Source organism: Salvia splendens, chromosome 9, assembly GCF_004379255.2.
Source record: "Salvia splendens isolate huo1 chromosome 9, SspV2, whole genome shotgun sequence".
Classification (NCBI taxonomy): Eukaryota; Viridiplantae; Streptophyta; class Magnoliopsida; order Lamiales; family Lamiaceae; genus Salvia; species Salvia splendens.
In genome coordinates, this window is record NC_056040.1 from 3,444,422 (window position 1) to 3,454,017 (window position 9,596).

The 9,596-nt window shown below is 37.7% G+C and overlaps 1 protein-coding gene across 2 annotated transcripts; it reads left to right on the forward strand.

Annotated features, from left to right (window-relative positions):
* Positions 1–2,486: 2,486 nt before the first annotated feature.
* Positions 2,487–9,581, forward strand: LOC121747931 (zinc finger protein BRUTUS-like At1g74770). 2 transcript variants are annotated; one of them, XR_006039378.1, is made up of 13 exons: positions 2,487–2,868; positions 3,874–4,092; positions 4,168–4,362; positions 4,435–4,781; positions 4,864–5,092; positions 5,217–6,835; positions 6,932–7,147; positions 7,231–7,368; positions 7,515–7,749; positions 7,845–7,904; positions 8,191–8,262; positions 8,348–8,522; positions 9,021–9,581. XR_006039378.1 is itself a non-coding variant. In XM_042142095.1 (12 exons), the coding sequence occupies exons 1-12, from the start codon at positions 2,608–2,610 to the stop codon at positions 8,447–8,449; spliced, it is 3,693 nt and encodes a 1,230-aa protein (XP_041998029.1). In that variant the 5' UTR covers positions 2,487–2,607; the 3' UTR covers positions 8,450–8,667. The 2 variants fall into 2 exon arrangements, 1 of the variants encoding a protein (XP_041998029.1); XM_042142095.1 differs by lacking the exon at positions 9,021–9,581 and having other exon boundaries at positions 8,348–8,667.
* The last annotated feature ends 15 nt before the right edge of the window (positions 9,582–9,596 follow it).

Sequence of the window (9,596 nt, forward strand, 5' to 3'; positions counted from 1 at the left end):
TTCACTCTTTAATAAATACAAATATTTTATGTTTAAATTGACTAAATTCTCTCTAATTTCTCGATCATAAGTGTAGTTGTGAAACCATCTCTTACACACCACACACTTTCTTTACATATTTTATTACTACTACTTTTAAGCAAATTGTTTGAGAAAATCAATTATGTTAAACGAGAATAAAAAGATTTTTCTATTTGAAATGCAAAAAAATGAGAAACGTGGTTTAAGTCGCGCCCAGTTGCTCTACAGCAAATAATTAAATTTTTTCGAATGTTGCTGCTAAATAATGTTCTAGTTCATGGATCTCTTTTTATCTTGTTAAGTTTTATTCTCAATCACTTGGTATTTTAAATTATGTGAGTATGTTCTAGTGAATTAATTTACCTTTCGCTTTTTTCCGTTTTTGTGTTAAATATTTTTTTAATTACAATTCACATGCATTTGCAATCACACACACTATATACACTATTGCGACTCAAAATTCTGATTTATAGGTTAGAGGAGAAATATCTTGTTAATTAAGTTAGTGCTTCGTCGTTGTATTGAATCATTGAGTAAAATTTAGTATATCTAGCAAATATTCAAAATACAGATATGATATACTCCATGAGATATAGAGTTTGTAATAGTCAGAATAATTAATTTGCCACAGCCTTTTCTTAATTAAATAACTAGAATGTGCTCATTTGCCGTCACAATCCCCATTCTATGCATCTCATAACAACTATTCACCATTCAAACCTCCAAAACCATGCCGCTCTTGCCAATTTTTTATATCTACCTATTCTTAAATCTGTCTACTTTGTACGGTACCGGTAGTATTTAAAATTAGTAGGAATTTTTTTTAAAAAAATTTCATAAGCATATTCGCATCTAGTAAAATCCAAGATAATCACCTATTAATATGACATGTGAGAATATTATTAAATTAACTCTTACTAGCTAGATTTTGATATGGGTGCAACACTGCACAAGCACATGCGAATATAATCTATGCATATATTTCCGTCCATCCATAAAGAATAGTCTGGGACAACACAAGTTATAAAGCAAAGTAGAATTTAATAAGTAAAGTAAGACTAGATAGAAAGTAAAAATGAGAATATGTTTGAGACATCCTCATATTTTTGTTGACGAACATATCAACGCCTCTAAATAACCATTTTAATTGAGCAAAAGTTAATTCTAAATTTCTAACTAAAAATGAAAATAATTATTCTAAATATTTTTTTACAGAAATGAGACAATTTTTTCCTATTAATTAAATTGTGATTCTTACTTTTTATATCAATTAATTTTCAGATTTTATATATATACCTATAAAAGATAGTTGAAAAGAAAAAAAAAACGTTTTCCTCAGTTGATTAATTGTTTTTTGGTGAGATGTGATTTTACTGTGGGATTCAAAGTAAGTCTTTGTAGAGATCCAAGAAATAGATTTTATAGTATAAAATTTTGATGTTTTCTAGAATCATGCCTATCGATCTAAACTCCACAAAAGAAACACAAAAGGACAACAATATAATCCATGTAATAGTAGCAAAATTAAAGCTAGGACATGATGTTTTAATTTATATAATGAGTAATTCAAAATTGCACGAAAAAAATCTCATAGCTGCGAATAATACAACAAAGGAAAATGTTTTACATTTATTTGGGTATGAGTGATTATGATTATTAGATCGTCTAAACTTGTTTTTCTGTAATATTAAAGTGGTTAATCTAATTTTGGGTCTAATGATAAATTTTAATTCTATTTATTAGTTAATGATTTATTGTGGTGGGCCGTGGAACATGAAGCACGGCAGTATGACAACATTTGTGATATTAGATGTCTCATTCCGAATAAAATAAAAATAGAAGAAATGTCTTATAGTAACTCCTTTTAAAATTCCATGTAATTGAGCATTACATTTTAATCGTCAACTATGTTATTTGTTAATACCACAAGGAAATAGAAAATACAAGAGTTGGGAGAAAACGTCAAAATCATTTAATTAAATCATTTAAATTAATATTGGGCACATGTACACATCATTAGTAATTTAATTAAATTAATTAATAACGTAAATTATTTAATTTGCATATGGGCCCATCGCAAAGCCCAAAGCCGCCCAAGGTCAAATATCGAAGCGAAGCGTGTAAGCATGAGGAGGACACGAGCCAATCGTGATACGCACGTGCCTATACCATAATCATAACTTCCAAATTTCCCAATTTTAATGTTTTTGACAGTTTTAGCTGTTAAACTATAATTAAAGTAGAAAGACGAAAAATACAAATCCGTACTTCGACAAATCTACAAAACATCAGGTTTTTTACTTTGATTGGAGAATGATGACACGTGTAGAAAAAGACACGGACACGTGGCAGGGGTAGATTGGTCACACGACCCGCCAGCAGGCGTTAGTTAAAACGTCGCTGTCAACTGTCATTCGAATTGTTTAGAAACAAATCGATTTAAAAAATTGAAATGTTGTCGAGTTTGAATCTGGTGATGAAGCAATCCCCCATTAAATTGAAGCCGAATCCCGCCGCGGAGAACTCCCCTTTTTTGGTCCCCATTGATGAAAGGCGGTGGTCTCGGCGGCGGAGTTTTGTCGGAAAATGGGCGGCGGCGGCGGGGAATCGGAATCGCACAAGGACGACGAGTGGCCGGAGCCTTCGGTTGCCGGAGTCGTTGAAGCGCCAATTCTTTTCTTTGTAGTCACGCACAAGGCTTTCCGCGCGGAGCTCGATTCAGTGCGCCGCTTTGCGGCGACGGCAGCCGAGGGCGGCGCCGTGAGAGGAGAAGTCGTCGTTGACCTTTGCCGGAGGCTCGAGTTTTTGAAGCTTGTGTATGACTACCATAGTGGTGCAGAAGACGAGGTTAGAACTCATTTTAGTATACTACGGGGTATTCTGTTTGCAAGATTGTATCCGGAATTAAATATGTAACGTGTTTGGTTCATGAGATTCAATCCCACAACTCGATGGATAATCATGGGATAATTAGCCATAGCTAACCCTCTATGACTAAAATAATCTCACAACTCAATCCTAGATTATATCTTGGTATTATTTTATCTAGGAAACCGAACGCCACCTACATTTTAGTAATCTGACTAAATTGTGAAGAGATTGAAGAATTTTGTGGGTGTTTTTGTGTTTTCTTTTATATTTGCTTGAGAAAATGAGAATGATATCTGTATAGGTTGGAATGTTGAATTTCATTTGTGCTTTACATACTTGTACATTTACATGTTTGATCTTGAAGCAATCATAATTTCCGCAACTTTCAAATTTAGGGCAAATTGCCGGAAAAATCATGAAGTTTGGTTAAATTTTGGCTCATCTCAACTTTGAAATTCAACCAGAAAAAACCATAAAATTTGGATTTGTTCTCAATTATCTCATGGTGAAAGTTTCTAGTACTCTATATGTTTAATTCATCAGCAGTGATCTTCACGTATGATTTTTCGGCTACCAAGAGTACAATTTAATCAAAAAATTTCACCATGGGATAGATGAGATGAGATCAAATCCAAATTTCATGTTTTTTCTTGCAAATTTTTAAAGTTGCAGCACAGAACAAAGTTTGACCATACTTCATGTTTTTTTTACTATTTGCCCTCGAATTTATAAAGTCTAATGTTAAAGATAGCCTGAGTATACAGTCTGTACTTATACTGATTGGAATATATGAACATATGATGGCGGTTTAAACTACTTAGGGATGAATTGTAAAACCAGTATCGTCTAACTCGGGCTAGAGAATTATCTGTATTATGGTGATATGACTTGAAAAACTTAAGCTTTGAGCTTATTCTGCTGAATTTGCAGATTCAAAGTGTGTCAATGACTCAAATTGCAAATCTCATTCTTAAATGACAGGTTATCTTTCTCGCGTTAGATGCTCAAGTAAAGAACGTAGTACAGACGTATGCCCTTGAACATAGGGCTATCGATGATAGCTTCAATTGCATCTTCCACTACTTGGATGTCTTGATGAACAAAGACGAAGATGCATCTCAGACGTTTCAAGATCTTATTTCTTCGATTGGTACTGTTCAGACCATGATTTGCCATCACATGCATAAAGAAGAGGAGCAGGTGCCTATCAGATTTTTTCGACTCTTATCATATTTAGTCTTCTAGTAGCTTCTTGTTTAACTCACGTCGATGCAGGTGTTTCCTTTGCTGATGGAGAAATGCTCTCCCGAAGAGCAGTCTCAGCTGGTCTGGCAGTATATGTGCAGTGTTCCCACCATACTACTGGAGGAATTTTTACCATGGATGACGCTTTATCTTAGTTCAGATCAAAAAATAGATGTCCTAAACTGCGTAGAGGTTATCATTCCTAAAGAAAGACTACTTCAAGAGGTAGATCCCAAGCTATAATTAACAAGCTTTATGTTGTTAAGTAGTATCTGATATTGATAGTGAACTCCACAGGTCGTCGTTTCCTGGATTCAGCATGGGAGCTCTTCTTCAGGTGCCAACAGCATATACGGAAAGAGGCATCAACTGCTAAGTGGACTATCCAATAGGGACATACATAAGCTATATCCACTTCAGATTTCGTCTGACCGAGGACAGCAATTCAAGAAAGCGTGTTCAATCCAAGAGAACTCTGTGGAGGAACCTGTCAAGGGTATCCATATTTGGCACGCTGCTCTGCAAAGAGATCTCAGTCAAATTATCGAGGAATTGCTTCATATAAGAAGCTCAAACTGTTCCTCGAGTTTGTCTTCAGTCATTGTTCAGCTCAAATTCATTGCAGATGTCTTGATCTTCTATAGGTAGCCATGATGGCTGATTTTAACTTTTCGCCTCACGATTAATTTATGCTTGTTGACACTTTTCCTGTCTCATTGAATGCAGCAATTCTTTGGACAAAATATTCTGTAATTTGTCGAATCTTGTGGCTGAGGATAGCATGTCTCGATGCAGTCCACTTGTAGACGAATGCCAGATTAAGGTTCTCCAACAGCTGCTGCTCTATGAATCTCAAGATTCGACACAGCTAGAAAACTTTGTGGAGATGCTTTATCAGGAACTGGAATCCCTTGTTAGAGGGCTGGACAAAAACTTGATTCTGCTTGAAACTGAGGTACAACAATAGTTTGCTTTTATCGAGTTTTCAATAGTTTGGTTCAGTGATTTTATTTTACGTTTCTTCGTGTTTGGAAGTGAGTTTTGTTGCTTCAGTAACTTTATTTTTCAGTGTATTCCAGGTTTTCCCATCCATTACAACGACTTGCACCGTTGAAATGCAGATGTGGTTGCTGCAGGCATGCCTTTATATGATGCCACTCGGGCTGCTGAGGTGCACGGTTACTTGGTTCTCATCTCATTTAACCGAGCACCAGTCAAAATCTATCATAAAGAAAGTAGAGCTCGGATGTCCTGCGATAAGTAAGCCTTTTACATCTCTACTATGCGAATGGATCCGCATTGGCTCTTCAGGGAAAATCTCAGCTGAAAAGTTTAGATCAAATCTGGAAGAAACATTCAACGGTAGAAGCTTTTACTTGGCTGAGCAAAACAGGCAGAAAATTAGATTCTCTGATTGGATGTTCAACCGAAATGCTACAACAATGGTAAAGATGAGTGCAGACTTTCCATCTTCTTCTGCTGGCTCTTATCCGAGTGAGATGAATATCCGCATATTCTTCTCTCAGAAGTTCAAAAGAAGGCCATCGCTTCAAAGAGGTCTCGTGGAAGCTGACCATGGTACTTCAACGACTCTCGAATCTAGGCCGATGGATGCTATTTTGTATTTCCATAGAGGTCTGATAAAAGATCTTGAGTATCTTGTCAGCTTATCAGCTAAGCTGGCTGCAGATGTCGGATTCATCGCTGAGTTTAAGAAGCGCTTCGACCTTTTGCGTACCATCTTTCAAATTCATAGCGACTCAGAGGATGAGATAGCTTTTCCGGTTCTTGAATCAAAGGGAGCACTTCGAAACATAAGCCACTCCTACAGCATGGACCATAAGTTGGAATTCAAATACTTCACAAAAACATCAAAAATCCTGGAAGAGATAACTGAATTGTGTGATCAGCAGGGAAGCAACGAGACTAGGGCGCGGGTGGAGAAGTTGCTTTCGAAAATCCATCATACTTGCGTGTCTATGTCTAAGGTACTAACTGATCACATGTATCGTGAAGAAGTTGAGATTCTTCCGTTGTTTAGAGAGAGCTTCTCGGTTGATGAGGAAGAAAAGATCATAGGCCGTATGCTTGGGAGGACAAGAGCGGAGATGCTGAAAACAGTGATAACATGGCTAATGTCACATCTGAATTGTGATGAGCAGCAGTCAATGATGTCTATATGGCTCAAGGTTGCTAGAAACACTAAGTTCGATGAATGGCTACGAGAATGGTGGGAAGGTATGGCGGAACATAATGTACACACAAAGCAGGTGGGATCCAGACCTCCTGCTGACCCACTGGAAGTTGTTTCAACGTATCTGCTGAAAGATGGTGCACAAATGAAAAAAGTTGGCCATTACAGAGAGATGCAAAAGGAACCCTCAACCGAGGATTCTAAGCATTCTGGATCTTCTGATGCTAAAAAATCAACTTCTATTGGCGGAGGGAAGGATGCGTTTCAGACTCAAGATTTAAGCCTATATTGGAATGAGACTGACAAAAAGAAACTCGATGAAGTGGATAAGATATGCCATGATGTAGTGGAGATAACTAGTACAGAACGTCGGGAATTGAGCCACCAAGAGCACCCTCTAAGCATGAATCAGGAGGAGCTGGAAGCTGCAATAAGAAGGGTGTCTCGTGACAGTAATCTGGATTCTCGACAGAAAACGTATCTAATCCAGAATTTGCTAATGAGGTAATGTCGAAAAATATATCAGCTTTTTATAGTCTCTCAGATTATTGACTTTGCTGTTATGAACTGGATTGACTCTTTTTTTTTTCCTATTTACAGCCGTTGGACTATAATGCGAAAGATGCACCACGAGGCTTCTGAAGGGACTTGCGAGGGAGATATCCCCGGTCAAAGTCCGTCTTATCGAGATCCTCTTGGAGCAACTTTTGGTTGCAATCACTATAAGAGAAATTGTAAGCTTTTGGCTTCATGTTGCAATAAGCTATACACATGCATACGTTGCCATGACGACGAAACAGACCATTCAGTGGACAGGTTAGACTAGCATAAATCAGGTTGCTTCTCAAATCATTTATTTCTCGGACGTGTAAACTCATTTTCACTATTTCTTGCTGCAGAAAAGCTATAACGAAAATGATGTGCATGAAATGTATGGTAATTCAGCCGATTGGGCAGAACTGTATGAGCCAATCTTGCAATGGCTTCTCCATGGGAAAATACTATTGCAAAATTTGCAAATTGTTTGATGACGAAAGGTTAGTTGAATTCATAGTCTTCTTCCTCGTCTTAATAAAGTTCTACAGCCCATGATCATCCGAGATCATTGGGCTTTAAGTTACATAGTTATCGAAGATGTTTCTGTAACTCGAGAATAAAGTTACATCGTCCTAATTTTGGACAGGAAAATATACCATTGCCCTTACTGCAACTTGTGCCGAGTCGGGAAGGGGCTGGGCGTTGATTATTTCCACTGTATGAAGTGCAATGCTTGTATGGGGAAGGCTCTATATGTACACATATGCAGAGAGAAGTGTCTCGAGGACAACTGTCCTATCTGCCATGAGTACATATTTACCTCAAACTCGCCAGTCAAGGCACTTCCATGTGGCCATTTGATGCATTCATCTTGTTTTCAGGTATCCCAATCCTCTAGAACTTATCTTGTATGATGAATTCATGATTTGTTTTTTTCGCAAAATCGACATCTTATTCCTTTTTATCCGACTGTCAGGACTACACTTGCTCTCACTATATTTGTCCGATATGTAGCAAGTCACTGGGTGATATGCAGGTTAGCTCATATTCCTTTCGCTTTATTGTGCTAGCCGTTCGTGTGACTTTGTGATAGTGCATATTTATTAGAGTTTCTTGAGTTCACGATCCCTTCAAAAGGGTTCCATTTTGTTACTGTAATGGTGCTAATGCCATCTTCACTCTATAAATACTACAGTTGCTCCTTTGATCCACATACAAAAACCTTTCATCAAATTGGCACATGTGATCTCTTGTTTCACTGTTCTTGAACCTATACAAAAATTCAGTGGTGTTCGAATAATCTTTATGAATCTCCTATACAGGTGTACTTCGGGATGTTAGACATTCTGTTAGCAGAAGAGAAGATCCCGGAAGAGTATTCTGGCCGGACTCAGGTGTGTTAATTTGTGATTCTTGCGTTTGCCAAAAAGGAACTGTAAGATGAAATGATTAAGAAATGTCTGCCTGATGGATGTGCAGGTTATACTATGCAATGACTGTGAACAACGAGGAACTGTCTCATTTCATTGGCTTTACCACAAGTGCTCATATTGTGGTTCGTACAACACGAGGGTTCTCTGATATGAACTCCCAAAAAGTTTGTATGTACACCTGACTAGATGTAGATATGTCCCATTTACCATTTATGCAACTGGTAAGAAACAGTTTTCAGTAGGTGAACTTTTTTCAAGCTACTCTATCGCCATCGTCCCTCTAGTAGAGAGATTTTGGTAAAATAACCTATTGCTGGTGTCTGTACTTAAGCTCAATCAGTGAATAAATGATGAATTCCAGATGCATTTTCTGATTTTTTACTAAGAGTAAATTATCATGAGCCAAGGACATTATGTGTTGATGTTTTTACTTTTCCGGCATACATTTGTCTGTGAGACTCTTGGCTGTGTCAAATAGTTTGATGTGTACATTTTACGATATAATTGTACGAAAACACATTAATGTATCATGCTTTGGAGAATTTACTGTTGGATGTAATGACATTTGAATAGCAATGTTATTTGTGTCGAGGGAATGAGGTACCTGGATTCGTATACTTCCTTGGGGCAAATGTTAGATTGTCTGTCATCAATATTGTGATTGCATCACCACTGAATTGGCATTGTCGTTGTAGTCGTTGTTATTGACATTGTTGCAGTCTTTGTTGCAATGATCATATTGACATTTTTGGGACAAGGAGAGGAGCTGGTCGTCTTGGGTTTGGCCATGGCCGTGTTCCCTGGGGGCGCCATGCCTAACTGCAACTGCAAGAGGTAATCATCTCTAGGCGACGTGTCTTGTCGTGGAGTTCCTCCAAAGACGGGATACCTCTCACATATTGCAGTGTGGAAACTGGCGGACTCGATGGATACTTGCACGCTGCGATGCCTGTCCGCTGCCACTTCTCATGGCCATCCTCAGAATGGAAGCGTGATTCAAGAATGGCGAAGGCATCCTTTTCTCTGAGAGAGAAAGAGGAGTAGAAGAAAGAAGAAGATGGAGCAATGGCAGAGTGATGTAAAGTGTTTGTGTGAGTGTTGGGGTTTTGGTGAATGGCTGAGTAAAGTTTGTAGGCAAAAATGATGGGAATGTTTGTTTGAAATGTAAAGGATAACTGGAGATTCATATTTTGCTCAGAAAAAAGTGGATTTCCTTACTCTGAGGGCCATACTATTTATAGTCGCTCTGCCCTGTTTTGTTGATATTATGTTAAGTGAAATTCAGGTACTCTTTT